Raw genomic sequence first — 26,863 nt, forward strand, 5'->3', positions numbered from 1 at the left:
CCGCTCCGCGGCATATGGGATCCTCCCGGACCGGGGCACGAACCCACGTACCCTGCATCGGCAGGCGGACTCTGAACCACTGCGCCACCAGGAAAGCCCCAGGACCCCCATTCTTGAGGAGCTTACATTCTAGTTTGGGAAGGCAAATACGATAGTTTCAGATTTCCTAAGTGTAGGAAAGAAATTTGACTACAAGATAACAGTGAGGTGTCATTAGATAGAATGCCAAGGAATACCTTTTCGAGTTAGGTGACAAGCTGAGATCTGAAGGATGAGAAAGGAGCCAGCCTTGCTTTAGACTGCAGAAGGGTGTTTGTTCATGTAGTGAGAACTGCAAGTATAAAGGTGCTGAGACTATAAATGCTTGTAAGTGTTCAAGGAACAGAAAGAAGGCCTTTGTGACTCCGGTAGAGTGATTGATTCGGGAGAGAGTGGTTTGAGATGATGTTGGAAAAGTAGGCAGGAGTCAGATCATTTAGAATGTTGAAATTATGGCAAGCTGGAGCTTTCATATATAAATCTGATGAATTCAGTTTTGTTCCTTTAAAAACAAACAAACAAATACAAGATGTTACAGAAAAGAATCAGACCTATTTGTCTATGTAGTTAATATTGCTGTTCCCTATGAGCCAGAGAGGGGAGTTGCACTGATCATATGTATCTGAACTGAGTTCTGGTTCAGTGTCTGGATCTATCTGCGCTTGGGGTAGTTGAGTGGTCTCTAAATTTAGATAGCTTTGAATAGTGCCTTAATGAATTCGTTTTAGATTTAGAAGCAAAAGGTTGGGTTCTTGATTTCTTTTGTAGACTCAGGTGACTGGTAAGGTCCAGAATGATAGCAGATCTTGAAATTATTTTTGGTTTCTTAGGTAGAGTTGTGTGCGTATTTAAGACATCTCTTTTTTCCCCTTATCTGGTAAAGTGTAGATACAAATGGAAAGACATCAGGTGGTTATCTCAACAGGAAAGTCTTAGTGGATGAAGACTAGAAACTGCAAAAGTAAATGATGAATTTAAAAGTGACTAATATTGGATAAGGTTCAGAACTTGAGCATTGAAAAGACATAATCATTGTTGTCCTTTAGGATAGTACTATCCAAGAGAAGTCCAGTGTGAGCCACATGTAATTTCAAATTCCTAGCATCCACATTAAGAAAATAATAAAAAGAAGCAGATGAAATTTATTTTAATGTAATTTAATATATCCAACACATTCTTATTTCAACATGTAATTAATATTAAAAATCCTTAACGAAGTATTTTACATTCTGAGTCTTGTACTAAGTCTTGAAATCCTGTATTTTTTTTTTTTTTTTTTTGTGGTACACGGGCCTCTCACTGTTGTGGCCTCTCCCGTTGCGGAGCGCAGGCTCAGCGGCCATGGCTTATGGGCCCAGCCACTCCGCGGCATGTGGGATCTTCCCGGACCGGGGCACGAACCCACGTCCCCTGCATCGGCAGGTGACTCTCAACCACTGCGCCACCAGGGAAGCCCTGAAATCCTGTATTTATACCTACAGCTCATCCCAGTTCAGGCCAGCCACATTTCAGGTGCATAGTAGCTACATGTGTATGGGACACTGCAGCTCTTAGGGTTCATACTTCTGAAGGAATGGATAAATAGATATGATCTAGTTATTGAAAGTTATTGAAAACCTGCCATGTTGTGAACATCATTCAAAGCAGTGATAGTTTAACAAATAAGGAAATAAATTTAAAAACATACATTTTTCCCTCTTCTAAACCTCTGTGTGATAGACTTGTTTGGGGAAGCTCATTTTATCCCAAAAGGCTTATTTTGGGGATAAAATGAGCTTATTTCCTAAGAGAGTTGTAAAAACAACTTATTTCCTAAGAGAGTTGTAAAACAGACTTTATGTAGAACAAGCTTTATGTACAACTCCGTGTAAGCAGTGGCTTTTGTGTATCGATGGTGGGATGAAGAAGAGAACACAGTCCTAGTCCTTGGAATCTGTAAAGAATGTCCGTAAAACCAGTGGATCGGAATTCCTGTCCTGGTTTCCTGAATAATAATCTTGATAGACGGACTTTTTAAAAGCTCTGTAGGTGATTGCAATATTACCACTGGTTCAGCCCAAGGTCTTAGTAATAATAACTTAATTAAAAAAATAGTTGTGTGATGATTGGCTGTTAAACTTAGTTTTAAAAAGGTTTATCATAATGAGAGCTGGAAGGAGGCCATAGGTGATTAGTTACATAGCCGGTAGTATCTTTATTAAGTCAGGAAAGCTGAGAGTTCCTCTAAGAAATGGGTAGGATATATTCCCCAATGGTAACACATTTAAAACAGTAACTAAAATTGCCGTCAGCCTACCCTAGGGATATAGGAGAGGAGCCTCTGGTGAATCGAAGATTATTTAAGTTGCTGTCTGTGCTGTTCATTCTATTTCTCTGATGATGAAAGGTTAATTGCATAGATGATCCTGAGCCTAATAGACACCCATTGAGCAAATTCTCAGGAGAAGATACCACAATGCCTACATTGGGAATATTAGATGAGTAAGTTCTAAATGAAAGGCCCCTCAGTTTGCTGTTGATTTTTCCCTGCTACCATCCAGCAGCAAAGGATTTTATTCTACAAAGTTCAGGACCCTAGAATTTGACCTTTTTTTTGCTTTTCTGCACCTCTTCAGTGCAACACATGCCAGTTTAGCTAATAAAGTTATAAAACACATATTGTTCTGTGTAGGAAGATATCTGATGCTTACTAACAGCAGGAAAATAGAATCAGTGGTGAAATCTGTTTGCTCTCAGAGAAGTTCCTAAATATCTCCCTCTCACCACTCTAGGATTGTAGCTAAACATAGCTTAAGGTGTGAAGTCACATGTTGAATGGCAGGCAGTTTACGTACACTTTTTAATTCCTGTGGCGGTCTTATGAGGTGTAGGTCATGTTTGGAAGATTGAGAGAGTAAGAGTAAGTATCTTGTCCAGCTAATGGGTGGAGGAGCCAAGATTTGAACCCAATTTTTTTTTGGTGCCAAAGCACTACTCACTGCAGAACCTACCCCAGTATTATAAAGTGACTCTCTAAGGTTCTCTTCCTTTGGGACAGGGCATTTCAGAATGATAGTTTGCTTCAGCATATTCCCTCACTTACACCACTTTATATGCCCATCTTGAAATAACATTATATTATGGAAAACACTAAATGAAACCTGGATTCTAGTCCTAGCTGTTTGCTTACCGTGTATTGGGATTATGGATTCTCTTTCCGCTGAGCAGGGATTTCCCAATTATCTATCTACTTTGGTTTCTCATAATGTGAGATGTGGACACCATTACCCTGTCTTTTTTTTTTTTTAATAAACTTTTGTTTGAGAATAAGGTTTACAGAAAATTGCAAGGATTGTACAGAATTCCTGTATAGTTTGCTAGGGCTGCCATAACAAAGTATGACAAACTGGGTGACTTAAGCAACAGCAGTATATCACCCCACAGATCTGAAGGCTAGAAGTACAAAAATCAAGAGGTTGGCAGGGGCTTCCCTGGTGGCACAGTGGTTAAGAATCTGCCTGCCAATGCAGGGGACACGGGTTCGAGCCCTGGTCTGGGAAGATCCCACATGTCGCGGAGCAACTAAGTCCGTGCGCCACAACTGCTAAGCCTGTGCTCTAGAGCTTGCGAGCCACAACTACTGAGCCCATGTGCCACAACTACTGAAGCCCGTGCGCCTAGAGCCCGTGCTCCGCAACAAGAGAAGCCACTGCAGTGAGAAGCCCGTGCACTGCAACTAAGAGTAGCCCCCGCTCGCCACAACTAGAGGAAGCGCGTGCACAGCAACGAAGACCCAATGCAACCAAAAAAAAAATTATATATATAAAAAAAGAGGTTGGCAGGATTGGTTCCTTCTGAGACCTGTGAGAGAAGGGTCTCTTCCAAGGTCTCGCTCGGCTTGTATTAGATGGCTGTCTTCTATTTCTCTTCATGTCATCTTCTCGCCACATCTCTGTGTCCAGATTTCCCCTTTTATAAGGATACCAGTCATATCTGTAAAGACCCTGTCTCCAGATGAGGTCACTTTCTGAGGTGCTTGGTGTTAGGACTTCAGTGTATACATTTTAGGGTTAGGGAGACACAGTTTAACCTGTAACAGTCCCTATATCCCTATGCCCAATTTCTTCTATTATTAACATCTTACATTAGAATGGTACATTTGTCACAATTAATGAACCAGTATTGATACACTAACTAGTTAACTTACTTTTAACCTTTTTTTTTTTTTTTTTTTGTAAGCCCTATTTTTAACACAAAACTTCAATTCAGGGAGGGGATATGACTTGGAAAAGATTTCAAAACTAGTGACCTCCTTTCTTACTTTAGTGCAAGCAAAAGAAAACTTCCCAAGTCACATTATGAGCCTGAAAAGATATTTTCTACCTATAATTACAACAGGATTTTCTTGTTTTCTGCATCCAGCAGAGTACTTAGCATGGAGTAAGTATTCATTAAAATCTGATAGAATGAACAGAAACATGCTCTCGGTACTTGTTGGGCCATGATATTTTTTTGGGAGAGTATACTCAACAATAATCTTACCAAAGTAAAGTACAGAGATTGTGAAACCTGCTTTAATGAGAAAGCAAAACTATTTAAAAAACTGTGAAATGATTGTGTATTTACCTTTCCAGTAACCAGCGCTTGGTGCGAAGTCCTATTTATGTTTATGAAGCCCAGTCTACTAAGCTGAAACTTTGTTTGGCTGTGCCAGGTCTTCGTTGCGGTACACGGGATCTTTTCGTTGTGGCATGCAGGATCTTTCTTTTTTCAGTTGTGGCATGTGAACTTTTAGTTGAGGCATGTGGGATCTAGTTCCCTGACTAGGGATTGAACCCAGGCCCCCTGCATTGGGAGTGTGGAGTCTTAGCCACTGGACAACCAGGGAAGTCCCCTGAAACTTTAGAAGTTAAGTTGTATGTTCGGTATTAACCACCTTTAACAAATGAATAAACTGAAATCTACAAAGACTGTTACTTCCTTAAAGTCCCCCAGAATGCCTTTCTTATTCCAAGTCACTTCCTTTTGCTATTAGATAAACCGTATATTTAAAACACGGTGCAGGCAGATGAAGTTGAGTTTACCACCTTCTAGGAGGTATACTTATAATAGAAGAAATAGGTGTGTAAAGTTGCTTGCATATATTTTCTTTTACTAGCTTTTTTCAGACTGGTGGCTTGAGACCTAAGTTTATTACTTGTGTATTTTTTAGAATTTTCCAGCGTTGATTGATTAAATTATGTTGCTTTCTGTGACTATTACATAATATCCCAGCTATCTTAAGATTTTCATATGTTTTTATTTCTGATTGGGGGAGAAACAGCAGTTTGATGGAAAGAATGAATAAAGGGGTTTCCCAGCAAAGTTTTGTCATCATTTTGATCTTAAATTATTCAATCTTTTCTCTGGTGTTTTTTACAAAAAACAAAACACAAAGAGAAACATTTATGAAACTCTTGTTCCTTTGTGGAAATCAGGCCTGAAATAATTAGTGGCACGCTGTATTCTGTGCCATATGGAAAATAGCTATCTCACTGAATTTTTCCTGCCTTTCCAAGTTACTGAGAAGTAGTGGTCCTGTTCCTTTAAAAAATGAAAGATGGAAGGGGTGGAGTTTGCCCTGTCTTTGGGACAGAGAAACTAATTCAGTCTCTGAAGAGCCGGAAGGAAATGTGACCTCTTGCTGGCTGTGTGATGGAATGAAGCTAGCGGCAGTGTCCCTCAGCCTGACGGAGTCTGTTGCAGAGCCCTGACTCGCTCTGGAAACTCTTCTTTCCCAAGTGAGGTTGGTGCTGCCTGAATTTGGTGTAGGTGAACTGCCCCTATTATGCAAGTGATAGTTTAAGTACAGTCAGAAGGTAAGTAATCAAGTCCCTGGTCAGCTATTTTCAGGCAGATGCACTGGTTTTTATAAAGCGGTAGAATATGTTATGAATCTTAAATGATTTCTTCTACAGTAAATTTCAGAATTGATAGGATGGAAGTGGAGGGATGATTCTTTTTTAAAAGCAAAAAAATTCGTTTTTTAAATAAATTTATTTTTGGCTGTGTCAGGTCTTCGTTGCTGTGCACGGGCTTTCTTTAGTTGTGGCGAGCAGAGGCTACTCTTCATTGTGGTGCGCAGGCTTCTCATTGCTGTGGCTTCTCTTGTTGTGGAGCGCGGGCTCTAGGCACGCGGGCTTCAGCAGTTGTGGCACGCAGGCTCAGTAGTTGTGGTTTGCAGGCTCTAGAGCGCAGGCTTAGTAGTTGTGGTGCACGGACTTAGTTGCTCCAGCATGTGGGATCTTCCCCAGACCAGGGCTCAAACCCGTGTCCCCTGCATTGGCAGGCAGAGTGTTAACCACTGTGCTACCAGGGAAGCCCTAAAAGCAAAAAGTTTAACCCTCGGGCTTCCCTGGTGGTGCAGTGGTTGAGAGTCTGCCTGCCGATGCAGGGGACACGGGTTTGTGCCCCAGTCCCGGAAGATCCCACATGCCGCGGAGCGGCTGGGCCCGTGAGCCATGGCCGCTGAGCCTGCGCGTTCGGAGCCTGTGCTCTGCAACGGGAGAGGCCCACGTACCGCAAAAAAAAAAAGTTTAACCCTCACCACTTAATTCCATTTTTAGGACATGGCTGAAGTAAGGATGAGGAATCTCCTTCTGTTTGTGTAAACGCTTTTAAGTTTTTTTTGCCATTGGTAGAGCTGTTCCAAATCCTCATTTTATTGACGAAAAATAGGCACAGAGAGGTTAAAAACTCCTTCAAATAAGGGGTTTTGCGTTTATTAGGAGCATAAGTTTAGTTTTGGTAAATTTCTCTCATTTAAGGTGCCCATTATTTATTTACTTATTTTTAGCTTTTCATTGCTCACCAGTGGCAATGAAGAAGATCACTTCTACCCTCATCAGAGGTCCTGATAGGAGAGGGAAGAAAAGCAGTTTGCAACAGCCAAACAGGAGGCTAGAATGACATCTGTTACTTATTAGTTGATGACTGGTGCTTGGGCTCTAAAGGAGGGAAGTCAAGAAGACTCTCTCTGAGGTAGAATGGGCACCCTGCTGGTTAGACAGGAGCCCACAGTCCCCACGCCCACCCACAGAATACAGGTATCTGGTGGCTTTTGGAAAAGAACTCTGTCAGAACAGGTCTGTTTTGCATTTGGGAGCCCAAAGCATCCAACATAAGTAGCAATACTGTTAGAAAGGAATTACTTATTTTCCTCAAGTTTGAAGTGATGGCAAAGAGTCCTCATTTTTTTCCTGTTTTTGCTGTGCAGTTTATTACAAATTTTCTAAGAGACAAATAACACCGTGCTCCTGTTTGCTGTCCAGAGAAATGAGGGCTGGCAAAGGAAGGACAGAGATTGACTTTTGGAGGACTTGGAATTGAACCTTTGTGGATAAGAGCTGGCTTATCCATCTGGCCAGTACTTCCCACACTGGCAGTATTCTTGACCTAGGGGGGAAAAGCTCTTTTATTATTATAAATTATCCATGTGTATTTTTATGTGAGGCTTGCCATTCCTTAATTGATGTACTTTTAAACTATTGGGTTGGCCAAAAAGTTCGTTCGGTTTTAAGTACACTCTTCATTTTCACCACCAACTTTTATCGAACAGTTTATTCATTAACGAATTTTTGGGCCAACCCAATAAATGCTTCAGAGGTTACCCTCAGAGAAGCTTCTGAATACTCACTTAGAAAACACTTAGAAAAATTATCTGTGTCAATGGATAACTAACATGAGTTAGTTTTTTTTATGTAGTGAAAACAGTACACAGAGTTGGGCCTTTTGTTGCTGTAGTTACTTGACACAAGAACCGAAGGCCAGATACTGTTTCTCTGAGGGTGTGGGCTTTATTGGCTTCCCTTCACTCTCCAGTTTTTGAACACAGGGGTCCCTGTGCTGAATTGTTTCTGTGAAGTTTTTGGAGCTGGTTCCTCTGAATTCTTTCCAGCCTGACAACAACCAATAGGAAGAACAATTGAGAATTTGTTTTGTAAACACGTCCATTATTAGCATAAGTTAACTAAAATATATGCTGTCATTAATAAAAAGGTTATTTTCAGGGAAGTTGATAGTAAGGCTAGGATAAAAGCACACTGGTAAACAAATGGCAGTGTCAGATAATCCCCCAAATGCCAAGTAAACGGTTGAAGTGAGCTCTGAATTTTCACAGTGGCTTCCGGACTCCACAGAGGTAGAAGCTTTAGCTTTTTTTGCTTGCTAACCCCAGAATATAGTTTATGAATGTGTATTTTCTCCCCTCTCTTAATAATTTCTCAGTTGTTATGAAGTAGTCACACTTCTAAAAACAAGTTGCTGAAACAACCCACAGTGGGAATGGTATTTTGGACTACTCATGTCCTGTAATTAGGAGGTAGTTTAAGGTTGCACTTTGGAATTTACTTTAAATGTGTTTGAACTGAAATCAGTCATTGTTATTTGCTGATAAATGATTCTCCTTTTAGACTTATTTGCAGAACACACATGGAGAAGCATGTAGAGGTGAGCCTTTTGGGTCCCCTCATTGCATGTCTGGTTTTTTTTTTTTTTTTTCCCCCACCGCTCAGCTTGCGGCATCTCAGTTCCCTGACCAGGGATTGAACCCAGTCCTCCGCAGTGAAAGTGCCAAATCCTCACTGCTAGACCACCAGGGAACTCCTGCACGTCTGGATTTTTTAATGGAAGGATTCTCTAATTTTTTTTTATGGAAAAGGTATGGGGAAATTGCTGCAGAGACTGGCTATATCCACCCAGACTTATTAGGATTTTGACCATGAATTGAGCCCACCTGCAAAGAGCTGATAATTTTTTAAGCTGGAAGACAGATGTACTTGGGTTCCTTACACTGTTCTTTTCTACTTTTGTCTATGTTTGAATCAATGCCTCCATAATAAAAACACTAAAAAAAAAAAATAGAGCACATCTGGCTATAAAGCTGGCCTTTCTTAACCTTCTTTAAAGTCATAAAAGAGGGGAAAAATTCCATTGTAATAAAGTTTTCCTGAAATGGACTTTGAATAAAGTACAGTTTTATTTATTTAGGGTCTTGTGGAAATTACTAGGCTAGGTTTTTAAAATATCTTAGAAGAAAGTAGGTAGATGTTTGATTCCACATTAAAAGAATTAACACCATTAATGCTATGAACGTCAACAACTTTGCAAAAGACTGTTAGGGGGAAGTCACCTGTAAACTCACTAGCTAAAAATATTTATATGTAAAGTAAGAAGCACATGCTCTTATCCTGTCTGCCCCATTTCATGTCTTTCCCTTCTCCTTCCCCTTCCTCTTCATGTCTTCCTTTCTGCTCCACAGGTAACCACTGTTCATAGTTTGCTGCATGTGCTTATGTAGATATGTCTTTTTTTTTTTTTTTTGCGGTATGTGGACCTCTCACTGATGTGGCCTCTCCCATTGTGGAGCACAGGCTCCGGACACGCAGGCTCAGTGGCCATGGCTCACGGGCCCAGCCGCTCCGCGGCATGTGGGATCTTCCCGGACCGGGGCACGAACCCGTGTCCCCTGCAACGGCAGGTGGACTCTCAACCACTGTGCCACCAGGGAAGCCCAGATATGTTTTATATGTACATCTGTACCTACATATTACTCATTTTAAAAACAAGTTCTACCAAATTACATAGAATACAATGTTTAAAGTTTAAGAATTTTAGTGCTAAACTCCAGAATAGCTGTGGTTTTATAACATAGGCAAGGGCAAACCTTTCATTATATCCTTAAGTTGTTTAAGCAGTAAAATTGCCATTCTCCCCAAAGGACCTTCCTCTCCTTTAAGGAGGGTGCTCAGTGCACATGTGGGTATTTGCCTCTGTGAATTTTAAGACCTCAGAAATTAGTGTTATATTTATGGATTTATTTCATAATTTAAGAGAGCTGCTTAATAGAGTAACTGTCAGGAAGGGGTCTCTGATTTGATTTCTTCAGGGATGTTGAGGGGCGGGGGTGAAGTCTTGGGAAAGTGTTTCCCTAGAGATACCTACAGCTGCTCTTGATTCTGTTTCCCTTTTCCTCCCTCTTTCGCTCAGGAGAGGATAATCTCCAGAGGAAAGCATAAAATAGTAAACATGTTTAATATTTCACCTGAGTTCTGCTTTCCTGCCCCTAACTATCCAGAGGCACACAGAGCACACAGTCAGGCCCCCTCCTTTGCCTACAGCCCTTTATGAATGGTGAATTTCTTTCTTGGCTGATTTTTGGATCTGTCTCTTCTTTTTTTGCGGTACACGGGCCTCTCACTGCTGTGGCCTCTCCCGTTGCGGAGCGCAGGCTCAGCGGCCACGGCTCACGGGCCCAGCCGCTCTGCGGCATGTGGGATCTTTCCGGACCGGGGCACGAACCCGTGTCCCCTGCATCGGCAGGCAGACTTTCAACCACTGCGCCACCAGGGAAGCCCTGTCTCTTCTTTATTTCAGTCATTTTGTTCACCAAGAATTTTCTGCTTCTTGCCTTTAGTGACTGTTGAGAGCAGGGCTGTCTTGACTGGACTTGCTGGCGGTGGAGTTTCACTCTAACCTGGCACTGCTAAATGAAGTGTGTCTCCCTAACATTGAGATCAGTTTGGCCTTCTCTGCCTTTGAGGAAAATGTACAAGGAATACAAATGAGCTCAAGTTTTAGTTTAGCTGTAGTGATTAGGACTGTGATACGTACTTAATTTTATTCTTGGATTGTATTGTTAATATTTGGTGAACTGATCTTTTATTATTTCTGCTTGTGTGATGAAGAGAAAGTGTGAAAGAGCCTGTTCATTAGCACATACCAAGTGTCCACTCTGTGGCTAAGCACTGTGCATAAAATGGAGAACAAATCAGACGTGATTTCTTACCAGGCAATTTTGTCGCTTCCTGGGTTTGGTATCCTGAATTGTTAAATTTATTTGGTTAGCACTCTTGTGTTACCCAACAGTTACCAAATATAGTGCCATCTGATCTGGAAAAGTATGCTGTCCTCTTGGCAGAGCGGAGACAACAGTCTTGGGGCCTGGGCAAGGGACAGGGAGTGCAGGCCTACATGGGGTCAGTCCTCAGAGACTCTTCCTCTTCTATTAAGGTTATGCTAGAGATCCATAAACAGGGAAAAGACTAATTTTAAGACCTATTTTAAAAGCAGGTGTTAAATGGTAACTGTTGAAAATCAAATAATGTAATACAGTAGAATAAAGGACCAAAGCTACTTGATCATCTCAATAAATACAGTAAAAAAAAAAAAATCCAACATATTTTCATAATAAAAATATTAAACCAACTAGGAATAGAAGGGAACTTCCTCAGTCTGATACTAGACATCTGTGAAAAACCTACAGGTATCATTGTACTTAAAGGTGGAAGGAAGACTGAATGTTTTCACCCTAAGTTCAGGGACAAGAGAAGAATGTCCACTTCTGTCATTTCTATTCAGCATTGTACCAGATGTTCTAGCCAGGGCAGTTAGGCAAGAAAATGAAATAAAAGCCATCTAACTTGGCAAGGAAGAAGTAAAACTATCTTTTTGGCAGGTGATATGATCTTATGTAGAAAATCTTAAGGAATCCACTGAAAACTATTAGAACTATTAAATGAATTCAGTAATGTTACAGGATACAAGACCACTGAATAATTAGAACTATTAAATGAATTCAGTAATGTTACAGGATACAAGAATGAATTGTATTTCTCTGGGACTTCCTTGTGGTGCAGTGGTTAAGAATCTGCCTGCCAATGCAGGGGACACGGGCTCAATCCCTGGTCCGGGAAGATTCCCACATGCTGTGGAGCAACTAAGCCCGTGCACCACAACTACTGAGCCCACGTGCCACAACTACTGAAGCTTGTGTGCCCTGGAGCCTGTGTGCCACAAGTACTGAACCCGAGTGCTACACCTACTGAAGCCTGCGCGCCTAGGGCCCATGCTCCGCAACAAGAGAAGCTCCTGCTTGCTGCAACTAGAGAAAACCTGCGTGCAGCAACAGAGACCCGACGCAGCCAAAAATAAAAACAATTATTTAAAAAAAAGAATGAACTGTATTTCTATACACCAGCAGTGAGCAATCAAAATGACATAGAAAAACAGTTCATTTCCAGTAGCATCAAAAAGAGCAAAATACTTAGGAATGAATTTAACAAAATGAGCACAAAATTTGTACTCTGAAAACTACAAAACACTGTGGAAAGACGTCCCACGTTCATGGGTTGGAAGACTTAATGTTAAGATGGCAGTTCTCTCCAAATTGATCTACAGATTCAACACAATTTTTGTCAAAATGCCAGCTGGCTTTTTTGCAGAAACTGATGTGCTGAATCTAAAATTCATATGAGGGACTTCCCTGGTGGCGCAGTGGTTAATAAGAGTCCTCCTGCCAATGCAGGAGACATGGGTTCGAGCCCTGGTCCAGGAGGATCCCACATGCCGCGGAGCAACTAAGCCTGTGTGCCACAACTACTGAGCCTGCGCTCTAGAGCCTGCAAGCCACAGCCCTTGTGCCACAGCTACTGAAGCCCATGCGCCTAGAGCCCATGCTGCGCAACAAGAGAAGCCACCGCAGTGAGAAGCCCGCGCACCGCAACAAAGAGTAGCCCCTGCTCACCGCAACTAGAGAAAGCCCGCATGCAGCAACGAAGACCCAGTGCAGCCATAAATAAATAAATAAATAAATTTTAAAAATAAAATAAAATTCATATGAAAATGTAGGGGACTCAGAATAGCCAAAATTGTCTTTGAGCAGGAGGAAGTTGAAAAACCTACACTTTCTGATTTTAGAATGTACTACAAGGCTACAGTAATTAAACTGTGGTTTTGGCATAAGCATAGACATACAGATCAATGGAATAAAATTGAGAATACAGAAATAAACCCTCACATTTATGGTCAGTTGATTTTTTTTTTTTTTTTTTTTTTTGACCAAGATGCCAAGACATTTCAGTAGGATAAGACTAGTCTTTTCGACAGATGGTACTAGGACATCTGGATATCCACATGCAAAAGAATGGAGTTGGACCCTTACCTCGCACTATAACATAAAATTTAAATCAAAATGGATCATGGACCTAAATGCAAGAACTAAAACTATAAAATTCTAGAAGAAAACCTAGGAATAAATCTCTGTTACCGTGGGCAAACCCTTCTTAGATATGACAGCAAAAGCACAAGGAACAAAAGAATAAGATAAATCAGACTTTATAAAAAAAACTAACAAAATCCCTTTTCTTTAAAGGTCAGAGTCAAGAAAATGGAAGAACAACCTACAAATTGGGAGAAACTTCTTGCAAAGTATATGTCTAATAAGGGATCTATATCCATAATTTAGAAAGTCTTACGACTCAATAATAAAAAGACAAATAATTCAACTTAAAAATGGACAAAGGATCTGAATTGATATTTCTCTTAAGATACACAAATAGCCAATAAACATATGAAAAGATTGTCAACACGGTTAGTCATTAGGGAATGACAAATCAAAACCATAATGAGGGACTTCCTTGGTGGTCCAGTGGTTAAGACCCTGCGCTCCCAGTGCAGGGGGCCCAGGTTCCATCCCTGGTCAGGGAGCTAGATCCTGCATGCTGCAACTAACAGCCCTTGTGCCGCAACTAAGACCTGGCGCAGCCAAATAAATAAATACTAAACAAAAAACCATAGGGCTTCCCTGGTGGCGCAGTGGTTGAGAGTCTGCCTGCCGATGCAGGGGACACGTTCGTGTCCCGGTCCGGGAAGATCCCACACGCCGCGGAGCGCCTAGGCCTGTGAGCCATGGCTGCTGAGCCTGCGCGTCTGGAGCCTGTGCTCCGCAACACGAGAGGCCGCAACAGTGAGAGGCCCACGTACCACAAAAAAAACAAAAACAACAAAACACCATAATGAGATACCACTTCACACCCACTAGGATGGCTATAATAAAAACAATAATAAAGTGTTGGAGATGTAGAGAAATTGGAACCCTCATACACTGCTGGTGGGAAAGTAAAATGGTGTAGCTGCTTTGGAATATAGTCTGGCAGTACCCTACAAAGTTAAGCATAGAATTACCATGTGACTGAGCAATACCACTCCTAGGTATGTACCCAAGAGAAATAAGAATAAATAAAGTAAATAAATATTATTTTAAAAAGAAGAAGGTGATCTACTGTTACTATTTAAAAGAAAACAAAAGAACTTCCCAGCCAACCTGTAACAGTTTTCAAAGAAACATTCAGCCTTGCGTTGTCCTGGTGGAAGATTATGCGTTTTCTTTTGACTAATTCTGGATGTTTTTTGTTGAGTGCTGCTTTCAGTTGGTCTAATTGGGAGCAGTACTTGTTGGAATTAATCATTTAATTTTCTGGGACTTCCCTGGCGGTCCAGTGGTTAAGACTCCACCCTTCCAATGCAAGGGGCACGGGTTCAGTTCCTGGTTGGGGAACTAAGATCCCATGTGCCATGAGGTGCAGCCAAAAAAAGTATTTATTTTTAAATTTTTGGCTGCATCAGGTCTTTTGTTGCGGTGCACGGGCTTCTCTCTGGTTCTGGTGCGGGCTCAAGTAGTTGTGGCACGTGGGCTCAGTTGCCCCACGGTAGGTGGGATCTTAGATCACTGACCAGGGATCGAACCCATATACCCTGCATTGGAAGGCAGATTCTTTACCACTGGACCACCAGGGAAGTCCTCAAAAAAGTGTTTAAAAAAAAATCGTTTGGTGTTCCAGAAGGAGCTCATAATAGAGGATTCCCTTCCAATCCCACCATATACACAACATCACCTTCTTTGGATGAAGACTGGCCTTTGGTGTGGTTGGTGGTAGTTCATTTCGCTTGCCCCACAATCTCTTCCATTCCACATTATTGTACAGTATCCACTTTTCATCGCCCGTCATAATTTGTTTTAAAAATGGAATGTTTTTGTTATGTTTAAGTAGAGAATTGCATGAGGAAATACGGTTAAGAAGGTTTTTTTCGCTTAACTTACGTGGAACCCAAACATCAAAGCGATTAACGTAACCAAGCCGGTGCAGATGATTTTCAGCACTTGATTTGGATATTTTGAGTATGTCGGCTGTCTCCCTCGTGGTATAACGTTGATTGTTCTCAGTTAATGTCTCGATTTGATTGCTTTCCACTTCAACTGGTCTTCCCAACTGTGGAGCATCGTCCAGCAGGAAATCTCCAGCACAAAACTTCGCAAACCACTTTTGACATGTTCGATTAGTCACAGCACCCTTTCCATACACTGTGCAAATCTTTTTTGCGTTTCAGTTATGTTTTTACCTTTCTTGAAATAATAAAGCATAAGATGCTGAAAATATTGCTTTTTTTCTTCATCTTCAATATTAAAATGGCTACACAAAAGTTCACCAATTTTGATAATTTTTTATTTTTTTAATGCACACTGATATGACAGCTGTCACATGCAGTCTAACAGGATTGTCCTGAATGAAGTTAAAGACAACTACGTGATACTAGAGCCATCTTTCGGAAAAAACCGAACGAACTTTTTGGCTAACCCAATAGAAGGATCTTTGATGAACGTATTCTAAAATACAGAGCAAGAGAAGCCAGGCATTCTTTTTTTTCTTTTTTTGTTTTTTGGGGTACGCGGGCCTCTCACTGTTGTGGCCTCTCCGTTGCGGAGCACAGGCTCCGGACACGCAGGCTCAGCGGCCATGGCTCACGGGCCTAGCTGCTCCATGGCATGTGGGATCTTCCTGGACCGGGGCACGAACCCATGTCCCCTGCATCGGCAGGTGGACTCTCAACCACTGCACCACCAGGGAAGCCCAGGCTAGACATTCTTAAATAGTAAGATCATCAAATCAGGGTAGCTGAGTTGTCCTCCTTGAAGAAATGATGAGTCCTGGTTTTTCAGGATAGTCCCAATTTATTGATAAAGTCCTGTTCCCCATTGTCAACCCAAATATCCTGGAAACCTTAAATTGCTAGATACAAATGTCACACCCCACCCCTGGCCTGTCTCAGCCAGAGCAGGGCAGTAATCTTTTATTGGACTATATACACTGTATGTTAACTTTTATTTTGTTTTATTTTCATTATTTTTTTTTTTTGCGTTATGCGGGCCTCTCACTGTTGTGGCCTCTCCCATTGCGGAGCACAGGTTCCAGACGCGCAGGCTCAGCAGCCATGGCTCACGGGCCCAACCACTCCGCGGCATGTGGGATCCTCCCGGACCGGGGCACGAACCCGTGTCCCCTGCATTGGCAGGCAGACTCTCAACCACTGCGCCACCAGGGAAGCCCTATGTTAGCTTTTAGATTTGAACTCTCTGGTCCCCCTACTTCTAGATGGATATTTTTTCTTTAAATAATTGTTTCGGGGAATTCTTTGGTGGTCCAGTGGTTAGGACTCCATGCTTTCACTGCCGAGGGCCCGGATTCAGTCCCTGGTCAGGGAACTAAGGTCCCATGAGCTGCGAGGTATGGCCTAAATAAATAAATATATGTATGTATGTATGTTATAGTCATTAAATCATAGCCTTTTTTTCCTCTGAACTACAAGAAGATGCAAATTCCCATGCTTCATTTTCCCCATCAGTATTCATTCATTACTAAAATTTGTGTGTTTATAAAATCATGTCATAGATGTTATACATTTCAGTATGTCAGTGTATCTTATGGAATTTTACATCTTAAATTAGGGACTTGCCTAAAAGGATTCTAAGTCTTATGGTGAGTTTTTTGCATTTTTTTTGGAAGGTATTTCTTGGGAAGATTTCCATAGTTGATTGTTCTTATCCATTGTTTTGACTATTTTTTTTTATTTTTCATTTTTTTAAATTAAATTTTATTGGAGTATAGTTGCTTTACACTGTTGTGTTAGTTTCTGCTGTGCAGCATACTGAATCAGTTATACGTATACATATGTCCACTCTTTTTTAGATTTCCTTCCCATTTAGTTAACCTTTAGAGGGTGGTGTTTAGTGATCCTGTCCTGAAATTCTCTAGGCTTAGATCTTATTTGGGTCCTGTAACCCAAATTAAACAGATTAAAATAACTGTTGTTCCTTTGTAACACTCCTTCTTCCTTGAATTAGTCATGAGTCCTTGGAGTAAGAATTAGTGATGAAAGTTTCATGATGTTAATATATTCTAATAATGTAAGAAAATAAGATAGAGGCAACTCTTATATACACTACTGAATGTAAAATAGCTAGCGGGAAGCAGCAGCATAGCACAGGGAGATCAGCTCAGTGCTTTGTGATGACCTAGTGGGGTGGGATAGGGAGGGTCAGAGGGAGGCTCAGAGGGGAGGGGATATGGGGATATATATATTCATGTGGCTGATTCATTTTGGTGTACAACAGAAACTAACACAGTATCGTGAAGCAATTATACTCCAATAAAGATCTATTTTTTAAAAAAAAAAGAGGTAACTGTATGCTTCATTGCTGCAGGGAAACAGGTGGTGCTAGAGAAAGAGGTTGGTGCTTAAAAGAATGCCTAGTACTTTGTTTGGTTTTTAAATTGGTTGTAATGTGGATATTGAAGTGAGAGTTAAAACCATGAGAAATGCTGTGATTATGCTCTTTAAGGTGCATAAGATTCTTGAGAAAATTGAATATCCTGTGAGATAGTAAGTTTGATATTAATGGAAATGAGAAAAGGAAAAAAAAATGGTTTGCTCAGCAAAACCCTGTACAGATATTAAGTTACAGCAGTGGAGTCATTCAAAACAGTTAGGTGTAGATATCCAGAGATCAGACTGTTCACCATATGCAATAGTTCCCTGGCCCAACTCAATTCCTGTGTCCTTTCATGGGTTCAGAGAGCTTTAAAGGACTTAGTTTTGAATTGGTTTTACGTATTAGGAAGGCTGTGGGTGTGTTTTGTGTGTGTGTGTGTGTGTTTTGTGGGTGTATTTTATGTTGTTTTGTTTTCAGGTTATAGTATGTTTGCCTTAAAGTTTTATTTGCTTGATTAGTAGTAAGTCCTCTTTCTATGAAAGAAAATAAACTAACATCTTTTTTTTTTAATTTCTCTCTTTATTAATTTTTTTTAAACATCTTTATTGGGGTATAATTGCTTTACAATGGTGTGTTAGTTTCTGCTTTATAACAAAGTGAATCAGTTATACATATACATATGTTCCCATATCTCTTCTCTCTTGCGTCTCCCTCCCTCCCACCCTCCCTATCCCACCCCTCCAGACGGTCACAAAGCACAGAGCCGAAATCCCTGTGCCATGGGTCTGCTTCCCACTAGCTATCTACCTTACGTTTGTTAGTGTGACTCTCTCTCGCCCTGTCACAGCTCACCCTTCCCCCTCCCCGTATCCTCAAGTCCGTTCTCCAGTAGGTCTGTGTCTTTATTCCTGTCTTACCCCTAGGTTCTTCATGACATTTTTTTTTCTTCTTAAATTCCATATATATGTGTTAGCATATGGTATTTGTCTTTTTCTTTCTGACTGACTTCACTCTGGAGAAAAGGGAACTCTGGCACTGCTGGTGGGAATGTGAATTGGTTCAGCCACTATGGAGAACAGTATGGAGGTTCCTTAAAAAACTACAAATAGAACTACCATATGACCCAACAGTAACAGCTTAACGGAAGATCCGAACAAACTTTTTGGCCAACCCAGTAGCTTGACCATTTAGGGCTGCCAAGGTTGGAGCCCCAGGGCAGCCCATTGAGAAGCTGTATTTGGCACTACTTAGTTTTAGGAGCTCAGTCTCCTGCCAAATGTAACCTATCCACAGTGTTGCAAACATGGGGCAAACAGTATTAAATTTAACTACCGAAGTGTTTCTTCTGGTGAATTCAGCAAGACACCTACCATGTGCCAAGCACAATGCTGGCATAGTCACTAGGGACACTAAGAAGAAACTTAACAATCTGGAGTGAGAAGGGGAGAGGAGTAATTGAATTCTTTCTTATCTTTGAGAGTCTTTGATTTAGAGAAGCTTGCTTTGGCCCTCGCTGCCAATATTATTCTTGTTGCTTGGAGTTGAAAAGTAAGATCTGTATTTTTAATGACATAAAAGCCATGTAATTATATACCTTAAGGCCTTTGTTTTGTTTTACGTTAAAATGTATCTGCTTTTGCAAGGATGAGTGGCTTGGTGGAGAAGGCTTGGGCTTTAAAAAGGGTGGTGGGTCTGGAAATTACCCTCTCACGTGGCTCTGCAGAAGAGTTTAAAGATGAACCCTTCCTCCAAGTGACAGAATTATATCTGAAATCATTTCAGAAGGCTGTTTGAAATTCTACACTTGGGTTTTAAATAAAAAGGGGGGAGAGTAGAACAACAGTAGTATAAATACAAGATGGAGGAGGAGGATATCTTGCAGCTGAAGAAGGGTTTATGAGAAAGGATTTGAGGGCCTAGTGACTCATCTCACTCTGAATCAACATGTGGTGTGGCTGCCAGAAAGAGAAATCTTAGGATGCATTAGTAGTGTCTAAATAGTTTTATAATAGGCCAAATTTGGTGAATTACATTTAGTTCTGAGTATCCCAGTGAAGGAGGACAAACTGGAATTGATTCAGTGGCAAACAGGGTGATAATGGGGATATGAAACCGTGTCATCTGAAGGATGTTGGAAAGTTGAGGGTATTTGGATCATACCAGCCCTTAACTAGAAGTTTAGGAACTGGATCCTATATTTCTGCCTGCTAACATGCTGAGTACTACTTGTTCAATAGGTGGATTCTTTTATATTGCTGGTGTAGGAACATCGCTGTTTTATTCTGAATGAAACAGCATGTCCAGGAAGAGTAGGCTGAAGTACTGCTGAAGAAGCAAAACTTCCTTTGGGGGAAATTTTAATTTGAACAGAAACCAAACTTCTTAAAGAAAAGCCGGAACGAACTTTTTGGCCAACCCAATACTTGTAACATGTAAAACGTGCTAAGTTGATTTTCAAGGTGATGTTTGTCTGTCGTACTTTCCATACTATTTTTAGAGCATGGACATGGAAGAAGTGTTAGAAATGGGAAAAGCTGTGTGTAAACACAATGAAGTTTTAAAGGTCTTCAAAGTAGAACTGTGAGTTGTTTTGAATGAATTTTGGTAATTTAATCAGATAGCTTTAGTTATGGTTGTCCCTACCTTACACGAAAATGTTTGTATAAAATGTTTATATACATGAAATCTATTTATGTATATCAGGAGAAGACACTTCTTGGTCTTTTGGACCTTTTCCTTTTTTTTTTTTTTTTTGATACGCGGGCCTCTCACTGTTGTGGCCTCTCCTGTTGCGTAGCACAGGCTCAGCGGCCATGGCCCACGGGACCAGCCGCTCCGCGGCATGTGGGATCTTCCCGGACCGGGGAACGAACCCGTGTCCCGTACATTGGCAGGCGGACCCTCAACCACTGCGCCACCAGGGAAGCCCCCTTTTCCTTTCTTGTGTGACTTGCTATTTCATAGTCTTCAGGTGACAGCTTAAATGCCACCTCTGGACCATCCTATCTAAATAACTCACTACCACACTTCATAAATTTGCCAACATTATGCGTTCTTTGCCTTCTTCCTAGTACTTACCAGAATTTGAAATTACATTTTTGCTTGCTTGCTTGGTTATGATCTGTCTGTAATTCTAGATTGTAAGCTCCATGGAGGCAAAGACCAAGTCTACTTTAATTTACCATTGTTTGTCCACTCTCTAGAGTTCTCTTGAATGAGTTAAGATATTCATTGATTTATTTCCAGCTCTGGTTTTGTATCATCCAAAGTTATTCCTCTTAACTCTCAGGGAATAGTGATGTTTTAAAATTAGTTTCAGTTCACATTAAAGAAATTCTAGGAGTGAGGGTGGTGTCACAGTATTGTGACTCTTGAGTACATTTGTCAATTCTAGTAAATTTAATATAGGTAGAAGTGTTAAATTTGGCTGTTTTTTTTTTTTTTTTTTTTTTTTTTTTGGTATGCGGGCCTCTCCTGTTGTGGAGCACAGGCTCCGGACGCTCAGGCTCAGCGGCCATGGCTCACGGGCCTAGCTGCTTCGCGGCATGTGGGATCTTCCCGGACCAGGGCACGAACCCATGTCCCCTGCATTGGCAGGCGGACTCTCAACCACTGCACCACCAGGGAAGCCCACTATTTGTATTTTTAAAAAATACTTTGCCTTCTTTCTATTTGTTCATTTGGTTGTGTCGGGTCTTAGTTGCTACCAGTGGGCTCCTTAGTTGTGGCACGTGTGCTCCTTAGTTGTGGCACGTGTGCTCCTTAGTTGTGGCTTGCAGACTCCTTAGTTGTGGCATGCGAACTCTTAGTTGCGGCCTGCATGTGGGATCTAGTTCCCTGACCAGGGATTGAACCCGGGCCTCCTGCATTGGGAGTGCGGAGTCTTAGCCACTGGACCACCAGGGAAGTCTCTCTATCTGTATTTAGATGACGACTTTTTCTTCCTTTTCATGAAAATTAGGTTCTTAATTTTCCAGTGACTTGGAGTTGAAATGAGTATTTCTTTTTCTACTGACTTGTTCCCCCTTCTTTTTTTTTTTTTTTCCCCCTTTTTCCTGCCGGGCTGCGCAGGCTTGCAGGATCTTAGTTTCCCGAGATTGAACTTGTGCCCCCAGGAGTGAAAGTGAGGACTCCCTAACCACGGGGCCGCCAGGGAATTCCCTCCCCTTTTTAAAGTCTGATATTGTCCCCCCATTGTGTAACTGATCTAAAAGGGTATTTATTTCTAGCCTAAGCTAAATTGAAGACTGGACAGAGAAGTTGCTAGGCAAAGATACCCCTAGACTTGTGACAGAAAAAAGCCATTTAGCAGGAATGAGCCTAGAGAATCCCCAAATATGCTGAAGGCCAACCAGAAAAACAATGTATTTTCAATATTCAGTTTCTGTAAATTGCTTATTTACACCTCCACCTTATATCTCCAAATAACTTATTCCTCTACCCTGGCTTTGTATAATGACACTACTTCCAAAAATCAGTTCCAAACTGAAACATCTTTGACCTTGCTAAAGCATGTAACAGTTTGATCCTTTTGGCAGGATCTAGACTGTAGGTCTTTGGTATCCTCATTTAGCAATCTCTTACTCATCACTGTTTGTCTCTGGCTTCCTAGCAGTTTCTCAGTCTTCTTCTAAATTTATGTCTCTGAGATTATGGTTATTTCCCTTATGAGCTGGAGCTATAGCAGCTTCTTGGATTTCTTTGCCTTTCCAAAAGTTCTTAAAATTCAAGTCTAAAACTTGAATATAGTAATTATAAACAGATACCATCTTTCAGTTTGTCTCTGTCTTGCCCTCTTTACCAGATCCTAAACTCAATAGGAGTGGAGACTTGAATTCATTTATTCATCCCACAGGTCTCTGCATGTCTTCTGTGTGCCAGACACTGCTCTGGTGAGGCTGTATAATGGTAGTTAAGAGCACTGGTTTAGAGCCAGGTCACCTGGGTTCAAATCCCAGCCCTGCCACTTAAAGCAGTGTGCCCTTGGGCAAGTTAGTTACCTTCTTTATGTCTCAGTATCCGCATCTGTAAAAAGGGATGTAATAATACCCTCCTTGAGGATAAGTTAATAAAAATACTGTTTAAGTGTTTGCTGTTCTGGGCATTGAGGATACAACAGTAAATAAGAAAGATGAGATTTCTGCTGGTGGGAGCTTACATCCTACTTGGGTAGAGGAGGAAAAACAAAGTAAACAAGTACAAAGTAAACAAGTTTCAAGTACTGGACTTAGTGCTGGGAAGAAGAAAACAAGGTACTGGACTAGAACTTGGAGAATGACTGCGTGGCTGCTTTTGATTGGGTGGCCAGGGCAAACCTCTGGGGAGATCGCCTTTGAGTTGGGATCTGAATAACAAGAAAATCTGAGAGGTAGGGGAGGGTGAAATGTTCATTGATTATTGTTTTCCCTTCACAAGTCAGGCACAACATTACATAAAAGAATCTTTTGTTAAGCAGTGAGGTGTGATAGGATAAGTCCTGGAGTTCTGGTCTGGTTTAAGTATTAACTAGCTTTCTGATCTTTGAAAAAAAAAAAGGAAAGAACAATTTTGTTTTTTTCATGGGAAAATGACCCTGAAAGAAGGTTGACTCTTGAAGCTAGTGATGGGCTAGAAGAAAGTAGAGGTTCTTCTCCTTATACATTACTTTAGTCCTATGTTTATGGATTAATATCCTGTATTTTGGGACTTCTCTGGTGGCGCAGTGGTTAACAATCTGCCTGCCAATACAGGGGACGTGGGTTCGAGCCCTGGTCCAGGAAGATCCCACGTGCCGCAGAGCTGCTAAGCCCGTGCGCCACAACTACTGAGCCTGCGCTCTAGAGCCCGCGAACCACAAGTACTGAAGCACGTGCGCCTAGAGCCCGTGCTCTGCAACAAGAGAAGCCACCGCAATGAGAAGCCCGCACACTGCAACAAAGAGTAGCCCCTGCTCGCCACAACTAGAGAAAGCCAGTGCGCAGCAACGAAGACCCAACGCAGCCAAAAAAAAAAAAATCCTATATTTTACAGGATGTAGTACATCCTTTCGTGGTATCACAATGTTTGAGAATATTCTGTCACACTTTTTTTTTTGAGCACAAATAAACAGATTTTAATTCTTTGATAAGATAAATAATATACATAGGTACTTGGTAATACTGATAAAAAAGAAGATAAAAGTTAGAAAAATACAAAATGGAAAGATATAACTATAGATGTAATGAGCGGATGTATGATTATAATTATAGGTGTAATACATAATTGTAGGTGTAAAGGAGATTACAGAATCTCTCACACTTTAAACCTTTTCCTTTGAAGTAAATATTAAGGGTATGCCTCATGGATTCAGGGTCCAGGAAGTAGGGAAATGGTAAGATGTGCCACAAACTCTATAACCAAGATGTCATTGCATAGCGTTTCTTCTGTGAGGACTGGGAAGCCTGTCTCAGGTCATCTCAGTACTTTTATTAACAGTTAACTTAGTTTGCAAAACTTGTCTGCTTATTGAGAAAAGACTGTGTGCCCCAGGTTATCAATAGCTCTCCTCATTTTTGTCTGTGTTTCATGGTGTCCCCCAGTTAGAGTTACAGGTCAGGTTTTCCATTTGCTGCTGTGGGTTGGTACGTTGGGAATTGTACTGCTTAGAAATCCCCCTTGGTAAAAGGGCAAAGAGTGTTTGGTTTGGTTTGGTTTTAGCAGTAATTTCATCTTTTTTGTTTGTTTCTAAGTGTCCATAGAAGTTCAAGGGACTCACTCATTTGTTTGATTCTGTTTTTTTACATTAGGTGTAATTGAAAAGCGATCCTCTCTTTAGAGATGTCAAAAACAAACAAATCTAAGTCTGGATCTCGCTCTTCTCGATCAAGATCTGCATCAAGATCTCGTTCTCGTTCGTTTTCGAAGTCTCGGTCCAGAAGTCGGTCTGTCTCTCGTTCAAGGAAACGCAGGCTGAGGTAAGGGGGTGTGATTGTATAATGAGATGATCATTGATCAGTCAGTATAGGTCTCTGAAGATCTTTTGTTAGACCCTTTCTGTGAGTGTCAAATGGAGGTGCGGGGTTGGCTTGAGGTGGAGTGTTGGGCGGTAAGATATTCCAGGTCTCTTCAAATCCAAATCATCTTTGATTGCCATGCTGTTGGCCTAATTCCTTTTCTTTCCTGCCAGCACATACTGTTTTTCATCCACTGTGGAAGAAAGAGCATTTTATTTTTATTTAAGCTACTTGCTTCAAATCTCTACACCTGATTATTGTTCACTGAAGTATTTTTGGAGGCTTGGACCAAGGTTTATTTGCATCATCAGCAGAGAAAGGATAGCTAAGAGGATTAATAGTATGATCAACATTGCAAGGAAAAGAAACCTTAACTCACTAAAATAATTAAACCTTAAAAAACTTAATCAGGAGTCCTTTGTATATATATACCTGATACGCCAGCTACTAACAAGCTGCATCTATTTAGTAAAACACATCTTGCAACTGCTTAAAAAAATCACTATTGTAGACATCACTTTGCCTTAGTAAATATGCAAATAATTCTTTTGAATTTATTGCCAGTATTCTTTAATTTAGTCAGTTTCTACACCTTTAGTTGGATTATTTCCTATTTCAGCTGTCTTGGAATATAATGCCAAACTTCCAGCATCTTTCCTCTTTTGTTGTGTTATGAGTTCGGTTTTTCATTCTTTAAAACTTTCTTTTGTGAGTAGGTAAGAACCTGTTAGTAAATATAAGTTTCTATATGTGTGTTAGAGAAATACTGATGTATCTAAATGTTTAAATACCAAAAGGGGATTTTTGTACAATTTCATTCTTTTTGTCAGAGCTGCAGTAGGCAAGGAGACAATTTCTCAGTTTTACCACTTGGCGCCCCTGCTGATTATTTTAGATGAGTATCTAGAGCCCTTCTCTGAAATGAATTACGCAGTTTAAAATAAACTCAGGAAGAGTTGTTATTAATCTTTATTGATGGTTTCCATAGTCCTACTCCTAAAAGAGTCTATAAACAAATAGTTGGTAGGCTCCCCCCCACCCTCCCAACAAGAATAAGTTAATTCTTTTTTTTAAATACATTTATTTATTTCTATTTATTTTTTATTTTTGGCTGTGTTGGGTCTTCGTTGCTGTGTGCGGGCTTTCTCTAGTTGCAGCGAGCAGGGGCTATTCTTCGTTTCGGTGTGTGGGCTTCTCATTGTGGTGGCTTCTCCTGTTGCGGACCACAGGCTCTAGGCATGCGGGCTTCAGTAGTTGTGGCACGTGGGTTCAGTAGTTGTGGTTCGTGGGCTCTAGAGCACAGGCTCAGTAGTTGTGGCGCACGGGCTTCGTTGCTCACGACATGTGGGATCTTCCTGGACCAGGGCTGGAACCCGTGTCCCCTGCATTGGCAGGTGGATTCTTAACCACTGCACCACCAGGGAAGCCCAAGAATAAGTTAATTCTTAAATGGAATCTGTGAGAAGCCTGTCTGAAAATTAATTTCAGAGCAGAGATTGAACAAAAAATAGGTGTGCATAAATGTTAATGACTTCCATATAGTGTAGAACAGGTAGTTATAAACTTTGAGTCTCTCACTCAAAAACACTTTTTTTTTTTTTTAAGATAACATTACACCTTGAGGATAACCAATCCTAACTTTATTTTTCTCTCCCATGTTTCTTGGGCACACATTTTTATACCAAGCTTTGTTTGAGGCCTGTGCTAGATAGAGTCTCTGTGTCGCCCAATTGTGTCAGAGTCTGTATGTAAGTAAAATTCTCTTTTATCTTCTCAAACCCCACCCCCACCCCCCAAAAATGAGGGAAAGCCCACTAAATGTATCTACCCCAGGAATTTGCTATCAAGGCCATAGGACTGAGCAGAGACTCTTAGGAAACTCCTACCTTGCGCCCAGAGTCTTTCGATCTGGTTTGCTTAAATCTCAGTTTCAGCTCATTTGGTTCTTTACAACTTAATCTAGTAAATGGAAACTAAATAATTGGTTCAAAAAGAAGAGGCTGTACAACCAAAACTGAGAGAGAAAATTGAACTGACATAACCCAAATTGAAAAATGTTTACCAGTTCTGAAGTATTTGTGATAGCTAGAGTTCTGGGCGGATCTCTCTGGACAGATTGCTTCTCCTTATTCTACAGGTCATTTGGCATGGTCATCAACTTGGCAAATGAGGGAAAGATACCTTATGCAGGCAATATGTGCCGGGGTAGGTCTAGAGCCACTCCATGTGCTGTCCTAATACCTGTAAGATTATTTTGGAGGAATTATCTCCACTAGAAAACAAGTTTTTTTTTTTTTTTTTACTTTTTTTTTTTTTTTTAGGAAACAAGTTTTTATATTTGATTCTAGTCTGACTTCTCTGCTTTTTAGAAACAGAAAAATTTGCCACTGGATGTTCAATTTTTAATTCTGGCTTATCTGTTTCATGATTTTTTTCTTTTGTTTTCCCTCTCCTACAAGGAAAGTATACTGTCCAGAGAGTTTGAGAAACCATACCTTTAAATTAACTT

General features: G+C 40.9%; 1 protein-coding gene across 1 annotated transcript in view; it reads left to right on the plus strand.

Annotated features, from left to right (window-relative positions):
- THRAP3 (thyroid hormone receptor associated protein 3) overlaps nt 1-26,863 on the plus strand; it is a 75,830-nt gene that overhangs the window by 30,849 nt on the left and 18,118 nt on the right. Inside the window, 1 exon segment of the mRNA XM_032625465.1 lies at nt 24,148-24,315. Within this exon segment, the coding sequence (XP_032481356.1) occupies nt 24,179-24,315 (137 nt within the window). The 5' untranslated portion in view covers nt 24,148-24,178.

The sequence above is a fragment of the Phocoena sinus genome, chromosome 1 (assembly GCF_008692025.1).
Source record: "Phocoena sinus isolate mPhoSin1 chromosome 1, mPhoSin1.pri, whole genome shotgun sequence".
Classification (NCBI taxonomy): domain Eukaryota; kingdom Metazoa; phylum Chordata; class Mammalia; order Artiodactyla; family Phocoenidae; genus Phocoena; species Phocoena sinus.